This window comes from Phocoena sinus, chromosome 12 (assembly GCF_008692025.1).
Source record: "Phocoena sinus isolate mPhoSin1 chromosome 12, mPhoSin1.pri, whole genome shotgun sequence".
In the NCBI taxonomy this organism is placed as follows: Eukaryota; Metazoa; Chordata; class Mammalia; order Artiodactyla; family Phocoenidae; genus Phocoena; species Phocoena sinus.
The window spans coordinates 5,120,507-5,148,492 of NC_045774.1; the positions used below are offsets into that span (position 1 = coordinate 5,120,507).

Here is a 27,986-nt window from a genome sequence, read left to right on the forward strand (position 1 = left end):
AAAAAACCACAAGCCACACTGGACTTCCCACTCCGGGAGCCGCCGGCGACCTCTGGGAGGGCCCCCTCAGGGAGCGACCCCGAGGCCGGTGTCCTTCAGGCGCCCCCGGGGCGCGGGGCGGGCGAGGCCGGGCTGCTCCCCGGGAGGCCCCCGCAGCTCGGGGCCGTCACGGTGCTAGAGGCCGGGCCGGGAGCCGCGGGCCCTGCAGCCTCCCCCAGCGCACCCGCTTGGGCGCCGGCGGTGAGGGGTCCCGGAGCCGGGGCCCCGCGTCCGGGGGAGCGTCCCGCCGGCGGGGCCCGCCCGCCGCACCCCGCGAGCCCAGCTCGGCGCCGCCTCCTCGCGCCCCGCCCGGGCCTCGCCGTCCCCAGGCGCACGGTCCCCACCGGCCACCTTCCCGCCCTCCCCATACTCCGGCGGGCGTCGGGTCCCGGGAAGAGGGGCCGCCGCCCCGGCGCGGGCCGCGAGGGGCCGGCGAGGCGACTCACCTTCGTCCAGCAGCCGCTCGAGGTGGTTGAAGATCCCGCAGAAGTTGGGCAGGCTGCTCATGAGCTTCTTGTCGTTCATCAGCTGCATCAGGTAATCTGGGGTGGGCTTCGGCTTCTCCTTCGTTTCCATTTCCCCGACCATATTCCAGGCTCCTCAGCTCACTCCGCCCGCCGCCGCCGCCGCCGGAGAGGAGGGAGGGGCGGGGAGCCCCGGCAGCCGGCCGCTCCGGACTCGGCGTCCCGCTCCGCTCCGCTCCCGCGCCGGGCGCCGGGGCGGCCGGACCGCGCGCTCGCCGCGCTCTCCCCGCCCCCGCAGGCACTTTCCGCCCGCGGCCCGACGCGCTCCCGGCCCGCCGCCGCTCCTCGGCCGCCGGCTCGGCGCGTCGCTCACGAGGCCGGCGGGCGGGAGGCGGGTCTCCGCGGGCCGAGTGCGGGCGCGGGCCGCTCGGCGCCGGACGAAGAGGAGCCGGGCCGCCGCCTCTCGCTCGGCTGGTCGCGCCCGTTCAGCCGCCGCCTCTGCCGCGGGCTCGGGGTCTCTCTGGGCTGGTCTCCGCCGCGGCCGCCTCTGCCGCTGCCGCCGCGCTCTGACTCCGCTCCTCCTCTTCCTCCTCCTCCTCCTCGCCGCCTCCTCCTCCTCCTCACTCACTTGGCGGCGGAGTTCGCCTCAGTTCAGGCGGCGCTGCCAACGGCGGCGGCGGCGGCGGCGGCGCGGGGGGAGGGGCGGCGACGCGGGGAGGGCCGGGGGCGGGGGGCGGGCGGCAGGCGGGGCCAAGCAGGGCGGCCGTTAGCTGGGCCCGGCCGGCGCGCTCCTCCCTCTCCCGCCGCCGCCGCCGCCGCCGCCGCCGCCGCCGCCCCCCGCAGCCCCCCGGCCCAGGCGCCGCCGCCGCCGCCGCGCCGTCTCCCTCCGGCGGGGTGGGCAGCCTGAAGGGTCGGCGGCGGACGGCGTGACGGAGGCGGCGCACGAGGAGCCCGGCCTGGGCGCCGGGCCGGGGTCGCCGCCCCGAGCGAGCGAGAGCAGAGGGAGGGGCCGGTGCTGGGCCGAAAGGCGAGGGAGGGGGCTGGGTGGCTGTGCATTCCACTGGGGCGGGGGCGCAGGGGGCGCCGCCTCTCGCTCCCCGCCGCCGGGCCGGCTCATGTGGCGGGCGCGGTCTGGCTGTAGTGTTACGGGAGAGGGATTCCCAGCGGGACGAGCTACTGCGCGCCAGGGCTGCGCTCGCCGCCGCACAGCCCTATCCTCACCCCCGTTACTATAGTTCTTTAAAAGCCTCTCCACCACCCTCCCCGCCGCCCCCACCCAAACAAATTTTTTTATCGTCCTGTTGCTTCACGGGGGACTTTCGGGCTGGGCGTCACGTGGCCCGACACGTAGCCGTAATGCCTGAGAGCGCGTGCGTGCGTGGGGGCCGGAGGCCACGCCCCTTCCGAGGGTCGCTCCGCCCCCGCCGGGGCCCCGGGAGCAGAGGGGGAGGTGCGGGGCCTGCGCGCGCCTGCGTGGGGCGGGGCCGGGGAGGGGGCGCGGCCCCGGGCGGGGGACGGGGAGGGGCGTTCCGAGCGCAGGGGTCCTGGTGCGGGGACCCCCGCGCGAGGTGGCCGGGCCGTCGAATCCCGGGGGGCGGGAAGTAGCGGGGTCTTGGCTCTCGGCCCTGCGCTGTAACGTGTCTTTGGCCCTGGGTCCTCCTGCGCAGGACGTGTTCACGATGTGCTCAGACTGCCGCTGTGTCGTTGGTGGGCCAGCACGACGACCTCCGCTGTCCCAGCGGTCCCCTCCTGCTTCGAGAGCCACGCGGCGGGAAGGAACCGGAGGAGCAGCGGGTTCGCGTGGGCGCCCCTTGCCGCCCCGACTGCGTGGCTGTGGCGGTGGCCGTGCGTCGTGGGTCCGGGCTGGGGGGCGCGCTCCGGGCTCGTGTCAGCTCCGTTGCGGCATCCAGCTCTTCCAGGCTGCGGTGAAGAGTGAGCACCGGCGGTACCAAGTCGGGAGCGGAACGTGCAAGCTGTTTGTGATGTAGCGCTTCGTGACGGCATCAGTATCCAGCAACAAAATGAAGCCGCGATAAAGAGACGAAACACCGAGCATGCACCTAGTTGGAAAAGCGAAAGTCAACACTCAAATTTGCAAACTTGCAGAAGTAATCATACCTTGGGCACGAGGTTTTTCATGCAATACAATCGATTTCAAACATTTAGGTTTGCTTGGGGAAATTTTCTGAACTGCAACAATGCAGTTGCAGTTCAGAAAATTTGGGTTATGTAATGTCAACTACCAAGTCTGTATCTGCATTTTATTGCCAGCCCTTTATGACATGTTCAATTAATGTAGACAAAATTATTTAACATCAAACTGACCCTTGTAAGCGTGACACGTGGCTGAAATATCTATTTCATGTCTATAATCATGTCAGCTGTGTTTTAAGTGAGAACTTAGTGGGTTTTTTGCGGGGGGCGGAAATTTTGCTTCAAACAAATTCTGAAGAACACTTCTAAGTTTGAGTTGTATTGAAACTACGAAATGAATTTCAAACAAAAACTCTGGCAAGTAACTACTGGCCTGTCCGTTTAAAAAGCAGAAAGTGAGTTTGCTTTTAAAATTAAGCTGCTTTGATAGAGGAAATGGAATTGCTTTGTTAGACAAAGTTAAAAACATTTAACTCAAATATTTTAAGTTCACCAACATCCATCACTGTTAGCAGAGGTATAGAGTATTCACCTAATTATCTATTAAAGGGTGAATTTTGTAAATGCAGGGAATAGTAATTTGACCAAAAAGCTGTTGTCATTTTGAAAACCAGTGTAAGGTATGCTACCTCCCTACCTGGCTAAATGATAGGTAGTTGTAAAGGGGTTTGGTACTAAGTGATTCTTTTGACTCTAGTTTAAAATGTTCAGTTTCCCTTCTTAATCTGTTCACTTGTTTATTAAGCTCCTAAGCCCTGTGCTAAGTGCTTTACATGTATATCTCATTTAATTGTTAGTTCAACCTTGTGGCTTTAACCTTATGCTTTTATCCCCATTTTACATAAGGGGAAACCCAAGGAGAAGGAGGTTAAGTAACTTGCCCAAGACTGTAGCTCATGAGGCCTGGATCAGGGATTCAAATCCACTTATATTTTATTCTAAAATCCACGTTCTGTGCCCCTTTACTAACCGTATCCTGTAAGGTTGGAACTTATGATGATGTTCCACCACTTTTGACCCATAGAAACTGCAGTTTCATATGGCTCACCGGTTCTTAAAATCTAGGTGAACCAAGTAAAAGTTAAAGAACAGTGATAGACGGTATTCATTTCCCATGTATTAAATCCCTTACAGTTACAGCATTTGATGATAGCTACTATCTTTTGCCTTTTCAAATATACATAGATCACTTCTCTGCTCACAGTTCTTCAGTGGTTTACCCCTACAGATGAAAAACCCAAAGATCTTACAGAGGCCTGTGGGTCCCAGGTGCTCTGGCCCGTGCTGCCTGGATGACCTCAGCCTGGGCTCTTCCCACCCTGCCCCCACCCCCGTCCCGCCCCCTTCCCTTCCCTTAGACAGGCCAAGCAGGCCTTCTATTCCAAGACTTTGCCTTGGTGTTGCCTCTCCTTGCTGAGTTTTCCCCACACATCTGCAAGCCCCCTCCCACTCTTTCTCAGGTCTTAATCAGAGAAGGCTTCCCTAACCACCCTCTGTATAAAATAGCATATGCATGTATGTAGACACACACACCTTCCATATTCTATCTGCTTAGCCACCCCCCCTTTTAATTTTTTTCATAGGTTGTATTTCCACCTGACATGTTCTACCTATGGGTAAATTTGTCTGTCCCCTCCCCCTACACTGTAAGCTCCATGAGAGCAAATACTTTAATTTGTTCTATCTAGAATTCCCAACACCTAGAAGAGTGCGTGGTACACATATAGGCACGTTAAAAATATGTTCCAAAAAAAGTATTAAGTACTTGAACTGTGCAAAACCCTTACCTACATTATTTCTTCTAATCTGTATAGCAAACATTTGAGGTGGGCATGAATAGCCAGATTTCAGAAGAGAGATGGCTGATGCTTAAGTATAGTAAGTAGCTGGTCCTATACAGGGCAGAACTGGATCCGCACAGGGCGAGGCTTCTCACCTGTCTGCAGGTATCCACAATATCTCTCTCTTTTCTCTCCCAAACTCCTACCTCGGGCATTTTAGGCATATATCACACCATTAATTACCCAACAAATGACAAGTGCAGTGAGGAACACAGAAATTCTTGGGATACGTCACTTGCCTTCCAGGAGCTTAAAAAGCTAAAAATTAATGTGGAAAGATTTTACATTATTACAAAAAAGTCATTTTTATGATATTTATAAGTTACAATGTATTCATAAGTTACATAGTGACTTACAATATATGTATGGGTTAGCTCCCATTTGAAGATCCTTAGAACATTTTTCACTGTGAGAAATTGTCATCTAATATATTACACTAAAAATGGTTCCACGTCGAATATCAGTAATTAACCACGAGTGGAAATACACTTTCTGTTCTCTTAAATTTGATTGGCTTCATTTGTTTATTGCCATTCTTAACATTTAAAAATAGAAAATTATAGTATTCCAAACATTTTTTTCTTCAGCACCATGGAGTTCTTACAGGAACTAAAATATTTCTTGGACTTAAGCATCAGTCTTTGATGGCTTTTTGTCCCAAATGTTCTTTTTAAAAGTCTTAATCCTTAGATTTTCCTGAAAGGGAGTGGGCCTTTCCCATTATCCTTGTGAAGTAAATGTTTGTTTATTGTCTGAAAAGATTTCTTGAGTACCCTTTTGAATTGGTGAGATGGCTTATCAGGTACTGTTTAAAAGGTTGAAAATGACACATTTTAAGTGTGACTATTTTAATCAACAAATACTTGAGTCCCTGTTATATCTAAATACCTGTCATTAACCCTAACGCACATACAGACTAAGCTGGGAGTTAATATCACATACATATGAAAAGTTAACTAATAAAAGTAGATGCTTAAGACAAAAGACCTTAAGAAAGGAAATGAGCACTAGCTTCCAGGCCTGGAAAGCAAAGCAAGACCGCACGGAGAGCTGGGTCGGCTCTCCTGCTTGAGGAAGAGCAACAGAGCTGAGGGAGGACACCAAGGAAAGCTTGGAAAGTGGGAAAGTATAGGCTTTAGGGTAGGAGTTTCCATAAAGAGTAGGAGGTGCCAGATTGTGGTTGGCCTTGAATTCAAGCTAACGTGTTCATAGAGCAGAGCCTTGGGAATTGTTTTTAATACAAAGAAATGAATCGATAAAATAGTACTATGGATTCCCCTCCGTGAGGCTATATCTATGTCTCAGTGTAAATACAGCATTTGTAAAATGAAAGGCACTGCTCGCATCTAATGGTAACTGTGCTGCCTTTTTAAACCACTAACATGATGGTTGCAGATTTAATACTAACATTGAGTTTAAACCACTGCTTGGGGTGAAATGTTAACCGAGGGTGTCAGGTTTCTACTCATTTGACCCTAAATGAACCTTTAGAGGCAAAAACATTCTCAGCCAGGATGCAGGCCCCTGTGCCATGTAATCCAACCTTCATTCCTTATTTAAACAGAAACTTTAACTTAAAAAAATTGTCCGTTAATTATAGGAATATGAGACAAGTAAATATGCATTTTGTTTTGATCACCTTTCAGACATTCATGGTTTTAGGATTGCAAAACAGTTTCCATAGTGTTTCCCTGGATTGGGTTCATTTGTTGTTTGTTTGTTTTCCTTTAGGATCTGGTTCCTTCAGGATGAATCTGTGATTAGATTTTTTTGACATATTAAACAGATACTGTTTGATTCATAATCTCTGCATTATTTTTAAATAACTAATGTGAGTAAACAATTTATGAGCAAGAGAAGTGCCTACCCATGTCCCAACCATTTAGTCAAATGCCATTATCCTTTATTGAAATTCAACTGATAGCCTAAATGTTGTTTTTCCAGCATTTTCTCTCTATTCACGCTTTCTAAACCAAGTTCCCAGGGGAACAGCGGGACAGAGGACTGACACTTACTGAGCCCCTAGGAACTGTCAAGCACTTCAGTTACTATCTCACTGAGTACCCTGCAGCTCTGAGTTCATTTTTATTCCCATTTCACAGCGAAGAACCGAAGGCTCAGAGAGTTAACAGAATGACATGACTCATCACACAGCTAGTAAATGCTGGGGACAACGTTCAAACCAGACCTTCCAAGTCCTGGGTGACTTACGGAGCCCTGCTGGCCCCTCTGTAAGTTAAATTTGGGTGCCCTGAGATCTGTGTCCTTTCATCGCTAAAATACTGTCATCTATGAGTCTGTCTTTTTCTAACCAGTGATGTTGTTGAATCTTTTCAAACATTAAGCTCTCATATCTAATTGAAACACTGCTGGTGTCATGTAGAGAAAAGAATGCTGTGCTGGGTATAGAAAAGCTTTCTTAGTTGTAGCCTAAGGAGCTGTGTGACACTGAGTAAGGAGCTCAGTCTCTGAGATTTGAACCGAGTGATCTTGGAAGTCTTTAGAAGTTCTAAACTTCCGTGACTCTGAATAAAATGTTTTCATCCACATTTGCAAATACTTTGTTGTAATTTAATTTCTGTGCTTAGGATAACCCTGTGTACAGATGGGTGGTCATGCAGTGGCAATAAGAAATGTATTCTAAAATCGTAGGTGTCCAATTTTGCACTCCTTATTAAAATAAAAAAAATTGTATGTATGAATTTTTGTTTCCCGTAGACAATATAATACATTTGACTGAAAATCTTATTTTCATAATTTCTAAAGTGTTAAAACCAAGTCTTGTCCCTTTCTTAAAACATATTACAATTTAATAAAAGTGGAGCACTAAAAAATTGCATCTAGAGTTCCCAGTGGAAAAACTTATACTAGGAGAACATAAAAATTCCTGGAGGGTAGAATCCAGGCCTGTTGTTCTTTCTGCTCTTTAAATGCTTTACAAGTGATCTACTTTCAATAATTACTTGTTTGAATGAATGAAAGAAAAAAGAAACACAGACATATTTGGGTTCTAGAGATGGCAGGCAGCTGTGTAAGCGCCTCACAGCCTGGAATACTAACCTGAGTAAATAGTAGCATCTGAAAATCCTTACCCTCGGTGACCAGGAAAACAGGAGTGGAGGGAGGGGCCTCAGTGTCTATCCCTGTGTGAAGAGCTTTTGCAGTGTGACGCAGTGGTTCCTGGAGTGTGAGATAGGTCTTACTCTGCAGGAAACATATTATTTGGGGCAATGGGTCCAGAGCATCCATAGTCCCCTGCATCTATAACAGGTCAGAAAATGAGTACCTCTTAATTTAATATTGAAGGGGCTTGTATGGCAATGATATTTTATCAGAATCACTTTAACTTTATTATTTATTTAGATATAAGAGTAAAAGCAATTATTAGTAAAAAAAATTTTCTAAATACACCAAAAAAGAAGCGATTTATTCACAGCACTGATACTCAACACCCCTTAGGGCATAGTTACCGCTGTTAGCTCTTAGCCACACCTCTCAGCCCTTTCTCCAGAGCCCCCAAGAATCCCCTGACCCAGCAACCAAAGGCATGGCACCCGGCATCCTGTTCCCACCCGGCCAGCAGGCTCTCGGGTCATTTGTGCGTCTGCCATACCAGTTAACATTTTCAATATTACCTCTATTTGTGTCAGCTTAGTTATGTATTAGGAGGTTGTTTATTTCATATCTTAAACTTGAGTTTACTAGTTTTTACTAACTGCAACTAAAGTGGATAATTTTTTGTCTAAAATATGTATAAGTTCTTTGAGCACATACCCAAATTTAGAAGGAAGCTTTATGAAAATCGTGTTTACCAGGTTACAATAAAATACTAAAGTCTTCAGTTTTACTTTCTATTTTCCACCAAATAATGTTTTAATAAACAGGTTGTTGCCAGAACTGAAAAATAATTAATCATCCTCTCTATGGTAAACTCTTTATATTTCACATCGAAGAAGTACCCCTGCTCAGCTTTCTCCCCAGTCCTATATAGCCATTCACGTTCCCTGGCTGAACTGTCCAGGTCATACTGATGATGCCAGCATTTACTATTTCCTAAATACTCTGTCCAAGCCCATCTGTAAAAATGTGTTACAGTTACCTTTTATAGATCTTCAAGGGCCACCAACTTGATTAACTAGCATTAATTACACTGAAATTTTCTCCATATCCGTTGGCAGTAAGCATCATTTTTAGGTGGAAGTAAAATGTAGCATAGTGAAATGAGTAACACTTTTTGTTCAGTTGTTCTAAAACGGGTGCCCTGTATTTATAGTGTGAGCCTGGAATTAAGTAGTAGTGGGAAGTTGCATGCTGGCACTGTGGCAGACAGTGGGATGGGGCTTTTCTCCTGCTAGTGTCATCTCTCTGTCCAGGTAAAGCTATTAAAAGAGCAGAAAGAATATAAGGAGGGAATCAAGAACACTAAACTGTTAAATTGTGAAATGAGGAAAGAGAAGAAAGACTTGGGCTCACGGAGTTCAGAGGTGGTCTTGTAAGCTGTCCCATCAGCTGACATGCCAGCAATAATCCACCTCCCCCTCCAGTACCAGCTTCCTCTCCAGCGGCCTGGCTGCTGGTGGGCAGAAGCAACAGGCCCTTCTCTGCTCCAGGTTCCTTTACCTCTAGGGACTAATAGCCAAACCTGACTTTCTCCTCTCCCTCAGGTTTCAGCATTTCAGCTGGTCCGGTGCCTGATTTCATGAAGGCACACTTTCACTTAATCAACCAGTCTGGAGCACAGAGCAGATACCAAGTGGGATGGGAGGGGCTGGCCATGTCGCTGTCAGGGATGCTAGCGCTGAGCCTAGTGGGGGAAGGAGGCCTTTCATCTCTAGGCTCAGACAACAGGGGTCTGAGAAGTATTTCCCTCTGCACAGTGAAGATATGAAATCATAATACCTTGCCCAGCTACATTACGACCTGCCAAGCCATAGGAATGCTTTTTTCACAGGTGACATAGATGAATTATCTTTAAACCCCAAGCAATGAAACAAGCCCTAAAATATTCACCCTAAAGAGTTTGCTGGTCCTTAGAGGAGGCAGCTGAGCACAAGAGTCTAGACCTGGCAGTTACCAGAAACTACTTAAACAACCTCTGACTCTCTCTTCTCTGCTATAAAATGGGACAATGCAACCTAAGGATGTGGTCACGGTTATGTGACTGAATGAATATGAAGTGCCTAGCAAAATCCCTGGAGCACAGTAAGCTGTCAGTAAACAGTATCATTTTAAAAACTGAAAAGAGTAAGGCCTGGATATAGCTCTCATTTATCAATGCACGTGTGTCTTGGAACGTGTGTAAGTATCTCTCTTTACGTTGAAATTGTATCCACAATGCTCAGAAGTAGTTAGTCATCAGTTTCCTGCCACTTCCTATTGCACAAAACCATTTCCTGTTCCCAGGACTGCTGACACTAGGAAGTAAAAGGACAAATAACCTGATGAAAAGGAGCCTTGATCCCAGGCTGGCTGGGGTGTCAGCTGCAACGGCTGATCCAAAGCTGGCGCGGGGCCTCCATGCTCTCCAAGACCAAGTTTTCAGCGGCCGGACGGTAGAAACAGCTCTGTAGTAGTGGGGCAAATGTGGAAAAGGAGAGGCGGCCTCCCTCCCATCCCTGTCTCATAAACACCTGAGCTAGCAGTTAGTGGAGGGAGCTGGGAAGATCCTGCCTTCTGGAGGGGCCAGGGCTGGGGCAGACAGGCACCGCCTTCCCAGACCTGCAGGAGCTCCCACGATTCCCTGCGTCGTTCTCACACTGACAGTTAAGGGCTGACCCAGGGTTTAAAACGTGAGGTCTGGGCAGCTGTTGGGCTGCGGTATGCCAGGTCAGGGGCTTTCTCCAACCCCCAGCATGGGAGGCTCAACCAGCAGGCACAGCTGAGTGAAGGGACAGGGGCGTCTGCCCCACCTGCCTGCTCAGCAAAACCATGCTTGGTTTTTTTTGCCAGTTTATTAATTTTTTTTAATTTTTGAATTTTTATTTATTTTTTTATACAGCAGGTTCTTATTAGTCATCAATTTTATACACATCAGTGTACACATGTCAATCCCAATTGCCCAATTCAGCACACCACCATCCCCACCCCACTGCGGCTTTCCCCCCTTGGTGTCCATATGTTGGTTCTCTACATCTGTGTCTCAACTTCTGCCCTGCAAACCGGTTCATCTGTACCATTTTTCTAGGTTCCACATACATGCGTTAATACACAGTATTTGTTTTTCTCTTTCTGACTTACTTCACTCTGTATGACAGTCTCTAGATCCATCCACGTCTCAACAAATGACTCAATTTTGTTCTTTTCTATGGCTGAGTAATATTCCATTGTATACATGTACCACAATTTCTTTATCCATTCGTCTGTTGACGGGCATTTAGGTTGCTTCCATGATCTGGCTATTGTAAATAGTGCTGCAGTGAACATTGGGGTGCATGTGTCTTGTATATACCCAGTAGTGGGATTGCTGGATCATATGGTAATTCTATTTTTAGTTTTTTAAGGAACCTCCATACTGTTCTCCATAGTGGCTGTAATCAGTTTACATTCCCACCAACTGTGCCAGAGGGTTCCTTTTCCTCCACACCCTCTCCAGCATCTGTTGTTTGTAGATTTTCTGATGATGCCCATGCTAACTGGTGTGGGTGATACCTCATGGTAGTTTTGATTTGCATTTCTCTAATAATTAGTGATGTTGAGCAGCTTTCCATGTGCCTCTTGGCCATCTCTATGTCTTCTTGGGAGAAATGTCCATTTAGGTCTTCTGCCCATTTTTGGATTGGGTTGTTTGTTTCTTTAATACTGAGCTACATGAACTGTTTATATATTTTGGAGATTAACCCTTTGTCCGTTGATTCATTTGCAACTATTTTCTCCCATTCTGAGGGTTGTCTTTTCATCTTGTTTATGGTTTCCTTTGCTGTGCAAAAGCTTTTAAGTTTCGTTAGGTCCCATTTGTTCATTTTTGTTTTTATTTCCATTACTCTAGAAGGTGGGTCAAAAAAGATCTTGCTGTGATTTATGTCAAAGAGTGTTCTTCCTATGTTTTCCTCTAAGAGTTTTATAGTGTCCGGTCTTATATTTAGGTCTCTAATCCATTTTGAGTTTATTTTTGTGTATGGTGTTAGGGAGTGTTCTAATTTCATTCTTTTACCTGTAGCTGTCCAGTTTTCCCAGCACCACTTATTGAAGAGACTGTCTTTTCTCCATTGTATATCCTTGACTCCTTTGTCATAGATTAGTTGACCATAGGTGCATGGGTTTATCTCTGGGCTTTCTATCTTGTTCCATTGCTCTATGTTTCTGTTTTTGTGCCAGTACCATATTGTCTCGATTATACTGCAGCTTTGTAGTATAGTCTGAAGTCAGGGAGTCTGATTCCTCCAGCTCCATTTTTTCCCTCAAGATTGCTTTGGCTATTCGGGGTCTTTTGTGTCTCCATACAAATTTTAAGATTTTTTGTTCTAGTTCCATAAAAAATGCCATTGGTAATTTGATAGAGATTGCATTGAATCTGTACATTGCTTTGGGTAGTATAGTCATTTTCACAGTATTGATTCTTCCAATCCAAGAACATGGTATATCTCTCCATCTGTTGGTATCATCTTTAATTTCTTCCATCAGTGTCTTATAGTTTTCTGCATACAAGTCTTTTGTCTCCCTAGGTAGGTTTATTCCTAGGTATTCTTTTTGTTGCAATGGTAAATGGGAGTGTTTCCTTAATTTCTCTTTCAGATTTTCCATCATTAGTGTATAGGAATGCAAGATTTCTGTGCATTAATTTTGTATCCTGCAACTTTACCAAATTCATTGATTAGCTCTAGTAGTTTTCTGGTGGCATTTTTAGGATTCTCTATGTATAGTATCATGTTATCTGCAAATAGTGACAGTTTTACTTCTTCTTTTCCAATTTGTATTCCTTTTATTTCCTTTTCTTCTCTGATTGCCGTGGCTAGGACTTCCAAAACTATGTTGAATAATAGTGGTGAGAGTGGACATCCTTGTCTTGTTCCTGATCTTAGAGGAAATGCTTTCAGTTTTTCACCATTGAGAATGATGTTTGCTGTGGGTTTGTCGTATATGGCCTTTATTATGTTGAGGTAGGTTCCCTCTATGCCCACTTTCTGGAGAGTTTTTATCATAAACGGGTGTTGAATTTTGTCAAAATCTTTCTCTGCATCTATTGAGATGATCATATGGTTTTTATTCTTCAATTTCTTAATATAGTGTATCACATTGATAGATTTGCGTATATTGAAGAATCCTTGCACCCCTGGGATAAATCCCACTTGATCATGGTGTACGATCCTTTTCATGTGTTGTTGGATTCTGTTTGCTAGTATTTTGTTGAGGATTTTTGCATCTATATTCATCAGTGATATTGGTCTGTAATTTTCTTTTTTTGTAGTATCTTTGTCTGGTTTGGCATCAGGGTGACGGTGGCCTCATAGAATGAGTTTGAGAGTGTTCCTTCCTCTGCCATTTTTTGGAAGAGTTTGAGAAAGATGGGTGTTAGCTCTTCTCTAAATGTTTGATAGAATTCACCTGTGAAGCCATCTGGTCCTGGACTTTTGTTTGTTGCAATATTTTTGTTTGTTTGTTTTGTTTTGTTTTTTGCAGTACCCGGGCCTCTCACTGCTGTGGCCTCTCCCGTTGCAGAGCACAGGCTCCATACGCACAGTCCCAGCGGCCATGGCTCACGGGCCCAGCCACTCCGCAGCATGTGGGATCCTCCTGGACCGGGGCACGAACCCGTGTCCCCTGCATCGGCAGGTGGACTCTCAACCACTGCACCACCAGGGAAGCCCCTGTTGGAATATTTTTAATCACAGTTTCAATTTCATTGCTTGTGATTGGTCTGTTCATATTTTCTATTTCTTCCTGGTTCAGTCTTGGAAGGTTATACCTTTCTAAGAATTTGTCCATTTCTTCCAGGTTGTCCATTTTATTGGCATAGAGTTGCTTGTAGTAGAGTTTATGATGCTTTGTATTTCTGTGGTGTCTGTTGTAACTTCTTTTTCATTTCTAATTTTATTGATTTGAGTCCTCTCCCTCTTTTTCTCGATGAGTCTGGCTAAAGCTTTATCAATTTTGTTTATCTTCTCAAAGAACCAGCTTTTAGTTTTACTGATCTTTGCTATTGTTTTCTTTGTTTCTATTTCATTTATTTCTGCTCTGATCTTTATGATTTCTTTCCGTCTGCTAACTTTGAGTTTTGTTTGTTCTTCTTTCTCTGGTTCCTTTAGGTGTAAGGTTAGATTGTTTATTTGAGATTTTTCTTGTTTCTTGAGGTAGGTTTGTATAGCTATAAACTTCCCTCTTAGAACTGCTTTTGCTGCATCCCATAGGTTTCGGATCGTTGTGTTTTCATTGTCATTTGCCTCTAGGTATTTTTTGATTTCCTCTTTGATTTCTTCAGTGATCTCTTGGTTGTTTAGTAATGTATTGTTTAGCCTCCATGTGTTTGTGTTTTTTATGTGTTTTTCCCTGTAATTGATTTCTGATCTCATAGCGTTGTGGTCAGAAAAGATGCTTGATATGATTTCAGTTTTCTTAAATTTACTGAGGCTTGATTTGTGACCCAAGATGTGATCTATCCTGGAGAATGTTTCATGTGCCCTTGAGAAGAAAGTGTAATCTGCTGTTTTTGGATGGAATGTCCTATAAATATCAATTAAATCTATCTGGTCTGTTGTGTCATTTAAAGCTTGTGTTTCCTTATTAATTTTCTGTTTGAATGATCTGTCCATTGGTGTAAGTGAGGTGTTAAAGTCCCGCACTATTATTGTGTTACTGTCGATTTCCTCTTTTAGAGCTGTTAGCAGTTGCCTTATGTATTGAGGTGCTCCTATGTTGGGTGCATATATATTTATAATTGTTATATCTTCTTCTAAAACCATGCTTTCTTATGTCCCAGCAGACATTGGTAAGAAAAGCAATGAACATTCCCCCCACCTTTTTTTTTTTTTTTTTTAAGTCAGATACCATGGGAAAAAATAGCTCATGTTTTGAGGAACTTAAAATCACCAAGTGGGGTGGGAGGAGTCCAGTGTTCGGATACTCACAAGTGGCTCCTGCAAGTCCGTTTATTAGATCACATATGAAGCAACTAGAAGACAGTGACAGCTCTGGGTTCCCAGGGCCTTCCCTGAGGTGAACTTGATCTCTCCAAGGGAACCCCCAGAAGCCTCAGCTTCAGCAAGCCTAGATCTCTGAGACCACTACCCTGGGATCTGTCACCACCACCCAGCCCCAGGCTGTGTGTATAGCCTCCAGAAAATTTACCAATGGAGCCAACACTTTCTCTTAGAGGTTTTCAAGGTAGCCAAATGATTTTCAGTACATCATTTCAGAGTGAAGGCCAGGACACACAATTAAATCAAGGCAGCTGAAAGGAAAAAAGAATCTTTCAAATAAACAGTTTTATGAGTCTAGCTTCACAGTGAATCACATACCCGTTGTAATACTAATGTTGAACACAATTTACATTTGCATCATATGTTTTCTTGTTACCAAGAGGGCCAGAGTTATCAATAGATTCCTAGGGGGTGTGATTCAACCTGAACTATAACTGGATCCCTGACGTTATAAGGGCTTGATAAGAATTTTCCTCTGGATATCTATTTTTACAAAACTGGCTTGTTGTAACTTGTATACAACAATTATGCACTAAGTGAGGGTCATGCTGTAGACCACAGCAAAAAACTTAAATCACCTATATTCAGGCCAGATTCTCCCAAAGCAAAACCTTGGCCATATCACTGAGCTGTCGTGCAAATGACACAAATCTGGGCTCAGGGCTTGGTGCTCTCTCTGGTGTTTCCCCTCCCCCATTCAGTCTCCAGTTCAATAGCTTGCCTCTCTGCTTCTGCCTTCTCCCATTTTCTCTGTCATCTTGGTCAGAGGGTCACTTCCTATGCCCCCAACAGCCTCTCCACACAGAGTCTAGGAGGTGCCATGAGTTACTTTAATCTTGAAACTTGCTTGTTCGAAGTGACAGAATTTTTTATTCATAACATAATGTATGCATTTTAGCACCATGAGGCATATATCCCATAACTTTGTCCTTAATGTCTATCATTGCACTTGCTGGATGGGAAACTTGGCTGGGTTTCCAGCAAATATAGCTCTTTAAAAAAATACTTAACATAAGACTTGTCATTGTCATTTATCCTTCATTTGACAGTCTTCAGTAGTCTCAGCTTTGCTTGCACAGCATTCATTAACGATGTCATTCTATAAGCAGTAAAGGGGAATTGCACAAGAAAGAAAAGAGTACAAGGAAACAATTTCCAAAAGGCAAGTTTCCTAGGAAGTGAGTTTAATAGCTCACTATTTTTCAAGTTCTAAACACAAAAGTGCCACTCCTCGCCTGCTAGCTCAGCCTTTAGCTCATCTGTCTCTCAACCCCAGAGTGCTTATGTGGCTCTGCTCTTCCCCTGTGCCCTCAGGTTCAGGCTGGTTGGAGGTGGCTCAAGAGGGCTTTCAGATTTTGTGCTGTTATTGCAATTGCTTGCAAAACCTACATTGTTGAAGAAAAGGTCCTGGTTTCCGTGTAACGTTAACCATAGGAAAATACTAGAAAGCATTTCAGAGAAGAAAAAATAAAAGGATCCTCAGACCTGTCATTTCTTATGAGAATCTAATTAAATTCGTGGCCAACCTCACAAGACTAAAAAAGTCTGTCATTCACTATCTGTTTTCCCTCCTCAGAGTCAAAAGGAAGCCCCGGATCTGGGGAGAAGATCTTCGTGCTAATTAAACCTCACACCTTATTCTACCTGTGCCTCATCTGCACAGCAACCAGAAGCTTCCAAGGCCCAACAGTTCTGACCAAATAGTCCAGGGGCCAGTGCTCCCCCTTTGCGATGCTAAGCCTCAGGTGATTCCAGCTCTTGGGTGTCTCTGATCCCGAAATCCTCACAAAGGAGATTTGCAAAGCTTTTAGTCTTTCCATCCTAATTTAATGTAAACTGCACTTGTACTAAAGAGGTTGTGTGCACTAGTTTCCCCTAATGCCAACGTGAAGTTCGGTGTGACACACAGATGCTTCTTGGGTCTGAGAGTTAAGTTCTAGAAGTAGCCAAAGAACTGTCAGCTCCCTCCATCCCCCTGCATCCCAAGCCAGCGGCCCGGCCGCAGCCCCTCAGCCCCAGCCCCTGCCTTCCTCCCCCTCGGAAGCCCCTGAACTAAGGCTGCTCACTTCTCCTTTCCAGCTCCTCCCGTGGTTCTCCACCAGCCCTGTCCCCCGTGGGCCACACAGCACAGCGCAGCCCTCAACCTCTCCTCAAACCCGCTGCGTCCAAAACAAACACAAATTAGGAAAAGGACAAAGGAGTTTTCGTTATCAAAAGGTCGTTTTTAAAAATTACAAACATTGGGAAAATTACCAGGTTGCCAGAGAATCTCAGAAAAATCCAGCAGGGGTTCAGAGCCTGACCTCATTTACATTTCACCAGAGACCTGGGTCAGCCATTTGGAATATTTCCCGAACATTCTTATCAATCTCTCCGGTAAGTGCAGGTCCCTGGGACACCTTCTCTGTTGTGGAGGTGCTGCCCTAGCGCTTGGGGAGGCCAGGCCCGATCTCTGACCCCCTGACAAAGGTGCCCTGTCTTCCTTCCCCTCCAAAGCTTCTCTCCCAGGCTGGAGGCTGCACGTTCTGACCTTCAACTTGCCACCACAGTCCCTAATGGAACATTTCGTGGTTGAGGCCCTGGGGTCTGTCCTTACTGTCCCTCACACCCCGGACTCCCTGCCCAACCTTCTTCAATTGCTTCTCTGCTTCTCCCAGGTGTCTCCATGACTCTGGCATAGAGCAGGCTGTGAGTCTCTTCGTCACCAAATTAAAGCTGGCCCAGTGAGGTGATACAGTGATAGAATGCTCCAACTCTGCTGTGAAGCTGGGCAGACACCATGACTAAGCAATGCTTAGTCTCCTCGGCTGCGAAACGGGGATACTGACAATACCCACTTTAGAGTGTTACTGTGAGAATAAAATGAGGCAATGATTATAAAGCCCTTAAAATATGCTGGGAATATAGCAGTTTCTCAATATGCATTGGCAGTTAGAACTACTGTCAATATCCAGTTACCACTTGTAGGCACCTTACTCTGTTTCATGCATTGATGTGAGGCATTGTCTCTGAGACAAAGTGAGCGATTGTCTCTGCATTCAAGAAGTTTGCACGGTAGCAAAATGATCAAGTAAACTAAAAATTACAAAGTAACGGGCTTTTAGTGGGATTATGCTTGAAGTCCTTCAGGATGTGGAGCCGGGAGCTACTAACTCAGCCTGAGGCCAAGGACAGGGGAAGGGTGTGCAGATACTGGGGAAAGGCTGTCCCGCTGGGAAGATGATGTGTGCAGGCAGCCTTGATGGCTGGTCCCACCCTTGCATGAGCTTGGTTGGTTCAACAATTGCTCTGATTTACTGAAGGGATCCAGGCCCCCGCAGTGGTCCTGTGGACTCAGTAGGAAAGAGCCTTCTGGAGCCTCACAACTTCCACTGATTGATTCCTGTGTACGGGGTGTGACTTTTACAAACATCATCTCAGTTAGTCTCCCCAACACCCCGGGTCGTTAACCTGTTTGTATCAAATCTTGGCTCCAGCACTTTCTAGTTTTGCAACCTCTCTGTGCCTCTGCTTCTTCATCTTCCAAAGAGGAGTCTCATCCCAACTCTCAGGTTGATGAGAGGGACTGTGTGAGTCGATATATGCAAAGCCCTTGAAACAACCCCGAGCACATAGTAAGAACGAAATAACTGCTATTATGAGGCCCTTACAAGTGCCTCTGGTTTGCACCCCATTTGCAGGATGGTGGTGACTGGTGAGGCAAAGATCAGTAGTGGTTCATCAAAATGATTTCCTCTTCTTCCTGGGCACACAGATAATCTACACTTCCCACCACTGTTGAAGTTAGGTGTGGCCACATGACTGAGTTCTAGTGGCTGGAATGTGAGCTGAGGGATGTCCTGCACCATCATCTGTCCCATTGGGGCCTGCAGGAATGGAGACTTGAAGATGTTGGTCCCAAAAGCACTGCCTGGAGAAAGGCCGTGTCACGGTCCTCTTCACCTGCACAATTCTGTTACCTAAAAAAGAAACAGGGCTTCCCTGGTGGCGCGATGGTTGAGAGTCCGCCTGCCGATGCAGGGGACACGGGTTCGTGCCCCGGTCCGGGAAGATCCCACATGCCGCGGAGCGGCTGGGCCCGTGAGCCATGGCCGCTGAGCCTGCGCGTCCGGAGCCTGTGCTCCGCAATGGGACAGGCCACGACAAAGAGAGGCCCGTGTACCGCAAAAAAAAAAAAAAAGAAAAGAAACAGTTTTATTGTATTTAAATTAATACGCATTTGGCTGGCAGCCTAGCTAGTCCTTACCAATCCAACTCAGATACAGTGAGCTCAGTGAAGGATCGATTTTGTGGTGAACAGTTGGAGCTATAGTTGTCTACTCAGCATATACCCTTCCCCCCTCCTCTTTTCCCTAAAGAACCTCTCACTATGCGGGAAATGTAGTGTGATTTTGGTGTGGCTTAATACCTCCGCCATCATGCGCGGGACACACCGGACTCCCCGCCCTTCCCCCAGACCCACCTGACCCTAGGCAGGCTAATCAATCATTGCCACCATGCTCACCGAAACTTCAGGAAAACAGGATCTCTCTTCTTGGCGGGTTGTTGGTGAAGATATTTTAGGGATGCAGTGGTCATGGTGGTAATTGCTACATGGAAAGAGCTCGCAGAAGAAAGATGCCCGCACAGAGGAGAGCAGAGCCAGTATGGCAGCATGCTTCCTTACTACATCGTTTGAGCTCCTGCATTCGCTAATGTCTGATTTATATTTCCCAGTCACCTTGGTCAGTGAACCTCCTTTTTGGTTAGGCTAATTAGAAACCGTTTTGCCATTAAATAGTAAGAATGACTGAGAGTTCCCAATTTACCAGCTTTGCCCCTTCCCCCAGTTCCCTTGGGCCGCTGGCTCTACATGCTCCCTCCCCTCCCCCAACACCTGCCTTGAAGTCCTCTTGATAATCCTATCTTCACATTATATCAAATATTAAAATTCCTTAAATAATCAGTGAGAGTAGCAGGCATGAGCCCACTGAGGAAAGAAGAATATTAGTCACTCACATATGGTCTCAACAGGACTGCCCAATTTTTTTTTTAAGTGACTGTATAGTTGATTTACAATGTTGTGTTAGTTTCAGGTGTAGAGTAAAGTGATTCAGTTTATACACACACACACATATTCTTTTTCAGATTCTTTTCCATTATATGTTATTACAAGATACTGTATTTTTTAAATTGCACTGAAGTTACATTAAAAATTTCTTAAAGTGGAGAATTTGGGGGTTGGGATTTCCTGCATAATATGTTGCCTTGTAGTGGAATTTGACCAATAATACCTAAATATGTTTTTCATTTAAAAAAACATAGTTGCAACCCCAGAGATTTGCAAAATGAGAAATAACAATATAAATTAATTTTTGGTTATCCTCCCGGGCTTCACTTCAGTTTTTTGGTCACATACAGTATATTCCCCAATATTTGGTGGAATAGTTCTATAAAATATAAAATCCACTTTTTTGTCTTGAATAATATCAGGTAGTGTGAGGTTTTATCTTTGAATTTTATTTTGAAAATTTTACTTAAACCAATTCCTTATAAAAATGGAGAGTTTTCAAAAGCTGCTAAACTTTTCCCTGTCATTTTCTTTCATTCTGGTGAAAACCAGACTAGCCATTTGGCATCCAAGTTTTCTTTCCCCATATTCATTCCCAGGCTTTGAGTTCATTGGCTCAGTGAAATCTCACTTAAAAGAAAAGACTTTTCTAGCTTTATCTCACTTCTTTATCTTTACCTTCCTTCACTCTCCCTTGCTGTGCACACCCCAGTCCTTCCAAAATCAAGTGGCAGGAGTTCTAACGCCACGGTGGGACTTTAGGGATGGATTTAAAAAAAAAAAAAAAAAAATCTTGTTCATGTTGGGGGAGGGGAGAGTCTGGAGTTGTTTAATGTGTACAGAACTTCTGTTTGGGGTGTTGAAAAAGTTCTAGAAGCAGACAGTGGTGGCGGTTACACAACACTGTGATTGTGGTTAATGCCATTGGCTTGTACACTTAAAAATGGTTACAGTGGTAAGCTTTATGTATATTTTGCCACACAAAAAAATCTTGTCCATACTTCCTGTCTTGTATATTTGTATACATCACTAAATAGAGATGCATCGTTCCTATGTATAGCAGCAACTAAGAAGAATGAAGAAATCAGTCAAATATAAAGTGTAAAGCAACTTCGTTCCTTAGAAAACTACAAGGTAGAACAAAGCACACACAGCCTTTGCCAGCTGTCTTTGGAAACTGCTCTGTTTGCTCATGCGCAGAAAAAAGCCAAGCCCCGCCGTGATATTGACATGAACAAGATGAATGACCCCCTGGAGACCAGAGGGTTTGTATTCGAGTTTCCATCACCTTTTCATCCTTTTGTCCCTCTTCTTGATTCACATGCAGATTAACCCAGACCAGCTCCTCACGAAATACGCTTTTTCACTCTCGTTTGGAAGGTAGAAGGAGCATCTAAATATTTATGAGGCTTTTTCTCCCGGGTTTATGATGCGCTCTTGTTGGATGTTGAGGCATTACGTTAATGAATGCGTGCCTGCACACACCGACACAGAAACCAGGCAAAGGGGAAAAAAACACACACAGCGCTTTGTCGGCGCTCACCAAACAGTTCCCATGAAAAGGAAGAAAAGAGAGAGGGGGGAGGAAGAGAGATTTAAGATCTGTTGCCAGAGAAATAAATTGTACAGCTCAACACAAAAGCAGGAACAAAGTTTCATCTTTGCTGTCTGGAGTTGCAAATGTAGCTGTGTGTCAAGTCGGTACAAATGTGAAATCAAACATGATTGAAAAATGAGAACGGGCTCGCCCAGCTCTTCCCAGCGATGGAGAAAATTAAGGACAGAGTTTCAATATTGGAAATAAACCGTTTATTAGAAAACAAAGAACTGGCCAACATTTTCTTTTAGGCAGTGCTCTATACCTATTCCTTCAATACAGATTATCTGGGTATGAATCCATGAGAAGATTGTCACGGTTTTTATTGTATTGCCCATATATAGCGTCTTTTTTTTTTTTTTCTTGTCTTTTCAGTGCCTGGTAGATAATGTTTTCATTAGGCTAGCTAAGTCCACTTTAAAGGGAATTCACCCTAAATGTGTTTGCATGAAATTATATCTAGTTATGGCTTAGACTCTGAATCATCTTTAATTATAGGTAATCTTTATGATATTTTAATAGATAGAGTAATATATGGGCACACTGGAACTGAAATGCAGACATATTAATGGCCTTAATATCTCACTGCCAGAAACGGTAGTCTTTCCAACCTTTACTCCTCTTCTGTTCTGTTCTCCTGTGAACACAGGATGCCAGAGCAGTAGGTCAAAGCCCTGCTAATGACATCAGGGTATTAGGCTTAAAAGTGTTCTTTTTTCTTTTTTAAAGAATATTACCCCCACCTGGTATTTATTTTCATTTGTAAGTCATAATATACAAAAAGATTAAGATCATGTTTGCTATTTTTGAAAATTCTTGATAAATTCAAGAAATACTCGGCCTGGCTCTTGTCACCTATCTTCATAGGGTATAAAAAAGGTTGAGAAATCCCACCTCAGGCCCCTCACAGCCCTCACTGCGGCTCTAGCCAAAGGGACAGAGAGCAGAGTGTGGATCTCCAGCTCCCCTTTCGACACAGAGGAGACTTCCCTACACCTTTTTTTGACACTGAAAACAAGTTGTTAATTGTTAATATTTATCTGTTTATTTCACATTAGAGTAAATTACAGAACATAGTCTCCTATTTCCCATACCAAAAAAAAAAAAAAAACTCCAGTTACTTGATTCTTAGTTATTAGAAGCCGAGATAATAATTGACTGTAGTCTATTTATGTAACTATTGTTATGATCTAAGCATTACATATTCTTAGCTTACAACCAGAGTGTCTTTAGATCAGTTTCATCAATAAAAAGGAAGACAAAATGTTCACACAGGAATTGTGAACTGTCTTTCACCTGATGCAAAGACAGGGAATTGCATTAGCTCAGCATTATTTCGTAGTCGTTTATTACTTACTTGTCTGAATGAATAGGCACTTGGCTATATCTAAGTTTAAAGAAACTGTATCTAGCTTTTAAAGAAAAATTTAGTGAAAGGTTCACAAAATTGTTCCAAATTTCCCCTGGGGGAAAAAAAGCATTGCTTGGAAAGTATTTCAGAAGGACATTTTGTATAAAGCTCAGGAAAGCAGTGTGAGTATTCAGTAAGTGTTTTAAAATGAATGCTGCATGGCTTTGATCAAAAAAGTTAAACACACACATCAATTTATGCATAAATAAATACAGAACTATTACCCCTATTGATGGCATGTGGTTCAAGCCCAACTAATGCCCATACTTCAAGCTGCTAGAGGCTCTGGGGAGGCCTTGTGTAAGGAGCCGACCGGCACTCAGCACCTGGTCTAGGCTGAGACTGGCATCTAAGTAACACTTTGACAGGAAACAGGAGAGCCAGCCATTTATATAACCACCATAGAAGGCCATGTGCTGCTTGCAGTAAGTTGAGGGTCTCCAAGAAAGATTCCCTTGGCTAAAAATACATTCCTCACAAGTCTACTTTACTTCTTAAAATTCCTATTGGTTATAGCCTTTAAAAAACATGTATGTATTATGGCAGGATGCTATCAGTTGTTAAGTCCTGACTGAAATTATTGTTCAGGCCCTTGTAACAGTGTCCTGTAGAGGAACACACTAGAATACACTAGAATGTTCTAGAACAGGGTTCCCTGGGAAACAGAGATACATTTTTGCAGTGGCAGAGACACTAACACATAAAGGAAACATCTAACAGGGTAGAGAAAGCCAAAGACAAACTCTGTACAGTGTAGAAGTTTGTCCAGGAAAAGAAAAACTATTTTTTGGCTATAAAATTGAAAACTATGTCTTAATGATATAAGCCACTGTTATTTAAGCGAGGAAACAGTCTCATAATCTAATGATAATACTATAAATTGATAGAAGATTTCTGCAAGGCCATTTAATAATAGATATTCGAGAGATTTAGAATTTTGTTTGCCTTTGGGCTATAATTTCTGGGAATTTATTTTGTATAAATAATAGTAAATGGGCAAAGATAAAGTAATATTATTTCTAGTGTGGAAGATTAAGAAGAAAGAATTTTTATTTGTTATTATTTATTTCTTTATTATTTTTGCTGAGCTATATTTTCTATGATAAAATTAATTAATTATGTAACAAGAAATCAGCAATAAAATCTGTTAAGAAAAATAGTTTGTCCCTGGTCAGGGAGGTCCTTTGGTGTCTACTGATTGACAGGAACTTCATGGAAACTACTCCAAGGTCACAGAAATGCTCAGGCCCAAGGAAGGATGGAAAACCTGTGTGCAAATCGTCTTGAGACACTACCTCTCCTGACATCAGAGTAAAACATGCAAAATGTCAGAGAAATGGTCATGTTTGGAGAAATATAGACAAAATTTGAATTTTTTATTAATTCAAATATATATGTATTTTGAAAACAGTTTATAATTTTTAATTTGCTTTTTTGAAACACAACTCAATATGCACAAAATATAGGCAACTCAGCATTTACACTCTCAAAACCTTGGAGACCTCCTCTTTCATCCAACCTCTGTTTTTCTCTAGTTCAGCTTCATTACCATGGAGTTTCATGCAAATAGAAAAGCATAGCAGAACATCATCTTTTCTCAAACCAGAACTGATCTGAATTTGTATTAAAACAGCAAGGAATAAATGAAAATATCTCTATGAAGTCTTAACTCAGAGCTGAAATATTAAAAACAACAATTTTGCATTCAGTCTCATTTTTCACAAGGGTTTATCTCATGGTATGATTTTTGTTTCTCAAATATTTGATCCTTGAAACCTTCACCCAACTCATTGCAAAGTTTAATGACACTGCCTGTTTCAGAATGTTTGCACACAGTTCTCAAACATTATGTGAACTGGCAGACCAGCCCAGTCTGTTTTCATGGAAGCACTGGGAGTGGCAGCTGTTACACATCATGATATTTTTCCAATCTAAAACTGTTACTGCCCTACACGGAGGCACACACTTCACAGCTGAGCCTAAATCCAAATTGAATTTAAAAGTGTTCTGGCTAAATGCCAAATTCAAAACTTCCCTGACCTGTCTCCCTCTGTTCTCTGAAAGTGTGTACATGTACTGACTAGTCTGAAAATAGCTGGTTTGTAAACGGGGGGGATACTGTCCGAGAAATATTTGCACAATGAAACAATCATTTTATTTTGTCCATATAGACAGACAACCAGTCAATTCAGTGAAAAAAAAAAAAAAAAAACCCAAACATTTTCTTTTTAACATTTGATTAGGTGACTTACCCAACTGGATGGTTTGTTTATATTGATTAGTTGTTATCTACATTGTTGAATCTTAGGTCTGAATTTTCATCATCTAAGGAAGAATTTCCATTGAGTAATGTCTTAAGATATGATCAAATTACTGTAATCAATATTTAAACATATGGTTAAATGCAGCTGATATTGAGTAATAAATGCTTCAAGTGGGAAAGCCCCATAGAGTTTGTCTTGCCCAATGGCTGACAGAGCCCTGGGCTTCTGTGTCTCCTTCCCTGGCCCCTACAGTGACAGCAATCTCACCTTCGATGGTTCTATATGTTAGATTTCCTGCAACAACAAAAAAATACAACGTAAAAACCAGTGGTCCTATCTAGCCTTTTGCTCATCTCACCCCTGTACAGTGTTGCACAAGGATACGACAACCAAAGCGATCAAGTTTGGCACCTACCATCCTTGGCTACTTGCCTTGGTGGAATGTTCATATCTTTTGAAGAGTGGCTGTGATTTAGCTTTGTTGTGGCCTTTTTTCCACCATTTTTGTGTCCACCATCAGTTTTTCCAGTGAATAATTTAGTGCCAGTTCTTGGGTTTTCTTGATTGTTAAAACCAGTTGATATATAGAGAAAATGAGGAATAAGACTTATGAATCCTTAATTTTAAGCAGAATTCACCTACCAAATCATTCAGTCTTCCTAAACTATGTGAATGGAATTTGTTTGAATAAATCTAATTCCACCAAAGGCTGTGAACTAATTACATGATCCAATTTTGGAGCTTTTCCAAAGTTAATCTCTGAATTAGTTATCTTTTGCTTTTCTTTTTTTTTTTATATTTATTTATTTATATTTATTTATTTTTTGGCTGCGATGGGTCTTCGTTGCTGCCTGCGGGCTTTCTCTAGTTGTGGCGAGCGGGAGCCACTCTTCGTTGCGGTCTGTGGGCTTCTCACTGTGGTGGCTTCTCTTGTTGCGGAGTATGGGCTCTAGGCACAAAGGCTTCAGTAGTTGTGGTGCACAGGCTTCCGTAGCTGTGGCTTGCGAGCTCTAGAGCACAGGCTCAGAAGTTGTGGCGCACGGGCTTAGTTGCTCCGCGGCATGTGGGATCCTCCCGGACCAGGGATCAAACCCGTGTCCCCTGCATTGGCAGGCGGATTCTTAACCACTGCGCCACCAGGGAAGTCCCTGCTTTTCTTTTATGTGTCATCTTGCTTTTTCACATTTCATTAGGTATCAAAACCAAAAGAGACAAAGTACAAGCTATTTATATGTTATCAAGACTCAAGATAATGGAAAATATTTTATCACAGTTAGATCTGCAGAAGAGTTAGGTGGTTCCTAAACCAACGTTTCAGCAGGAAATAAAAGTACAAATAATTTTGAGCAGCAATATCTTAAAACACTTAAAAATATTCCTAAGAAGAACAGTTATTTTGCTGAATTCGATTTTCATTTTTGATTGAAATGAACCTGGGTGTGCCTGCCTGTCTATGTGTGTTTTTTATGCATGTGAGGACGTACTGTGAAGTGTGGTTGGAGGGACCATTGGACATCAGGTCAGAAGACGTGGGTCCATCGCTTGCTGATTGTTTGACAGGAGAGAAATCACCTACTGTCTCTGAACCTCAGTTTTCTCATCCAAAATTAAGGCTAACAATGCTTATCCAAGTCCAATTCATTTTAAGGGCTTGTCATAGAAGACAAGGGAGATGGTGTATGTGAACCTTTATTAATTACACGTATAGGGTCCTAATAGCATATACTGGGGAGTGACATAATTATATCAACACCTCAATGTAAGATTTGGGATAAGTTATTTAACTTCACTGAGTCCTTTTCCTTCAGATATGAGAGTGGATTATGATAAACTCATGCAGTGTAATGTTGTGGACAGATACATTAGTTATGACTCCTTTGGTCTTTTAAGGAACATAAATTCAACTGGAAATAGTTTAAGCAAAAAAAAAAAAAAAAAAAAGGGTTTACTGACAGTCTCAAGTAACCATGGAAAAGAAGCAACTGAGCCTCAAAAACCACTGGAACCAGAAATCTGAATGCTAGCAAGACTCTCTCTTTTCTCACTGAATATTGTTTTTCTATTCTCAGGCAGACTTCCTACACGTGGTTGGACACACTGCCACCAGCGACTCCTGCGCCCCACATCTCACGATTTTGCTACAAGAAGAAAAACAAAATGTGACTAAAGTCGCCCACCTCCTCGCCCCAAGCCTGACGCCAGTTGAAAAGTCCCAGGAAAAGCCTCTCGTGCGCTCAGGTTGGGTGAGGGGCCCTGGATGGGGGCAAGTCCTTGATTGTCTCGTCCCTACTGGAAGCAGATGGGTGCAGTGAGAGAGAAGCAGTTTTCTCCAAGAAGAGAGGGGTGTCCCCAAATATGAGGAAGGGTCAGAGGCAGTCAAAGCACGGAGGCTCAACCTTCTTTCTCAGCTCCCCAGTGAGGGGGACCTTAGGCTAAAGGATGAAGCTCTCGGTCAAACCCACGCCTGCCTTCTGTGGCTGACGTGAGGAACAAATGCCAGGATAGATTGAAAGGTGCCTTCCAAGTTGAAAGTGCTATAGCAATAAAAGGTCAACTAACTTATTCTGGTGCCTGTAACCTAAACCATTCCAGTTTGTAATCTTATGAAAGTACAGGACCAAGGATTAAAACCACTATTTTGTTAGGAAACAGCACTATTTCAAAGGTTTTTTTCATAGTTAAAATGTTATTCATCTCCTGTTAAATCATGCATGTAACTTGGGGCTATGGCTGAAATTTTTTCAATTAGAAAAATGTAAATTACAAGTACATTATTTATGATGTTATACGTAGTTGACTATGTTTTAGAGAATCACCTGAGAAAACAGCAGTAGGATGACAACACAAATATAGATTCTTTGATATCACACTGGCTTAAATGATCTTCCTGTTCCTTTTAGATCTATCGGTAGAGCTTTTCCATTCCTGAGCAGTTTTTCTCTGGTGACTCTTGTCTACCGTGGAACCTGTTCTCTCTCTTTTTTTTTGGCCGCGATGCATGGCACAAGGGATTTTATCAATAGTTCCCCAACC

At 43.9% G+C, this 27,986-nt stretch overlaps 1 protein-coding gene and 1 long non-coding RNA gene across 9 annotated transcripts in view; one reads left to right on the forward strand and one right to left on the reverse strand.

Annotated features, from left to right (window-relative positions):
* The window catches only part of QKI (QKI, KH domain containing RNA binding), a 143,452-nt gene extending 142,385 nt beyond the window's left edge, over positions 1-1,067 (reverse strand). For 4 of the 8 annotated variants that reach the window (XR_004352438.1, XM_032650582.1, XM_032650587.1 and 1 more), the window contains exon 1: positions 486-1,066. Coding sequence is in view for 7 of the 8 variants with exons in the window: in XM_032650582.1 (XP_032506473.1) it covers positions 486-627 (142 nt within the window). In the remaining variant the exon portion in view is untranslated. Of the gene's footprint in view, positions 1-485 lie in introns of all 8 variants that reach the window. The other 4 variants (XM_032650584.1, XM_032650589.1, XM_032650583.1 and 1 more) reach the window with 1 other exon arrangement.
* On the forward strand, positions 474-27,825 carry LOC116763179. Its single transcript, XR_004352439.1, has 2 exons — positions 474-576; positions 27,023-27,825. It is a non-coding gene; the product is annotated as an uncharacterized LOC116763179 (long non-coding RNA).
* The last annotated feature ends 161 nt before the right edge of the window (positions 27,826-27,986 follow it).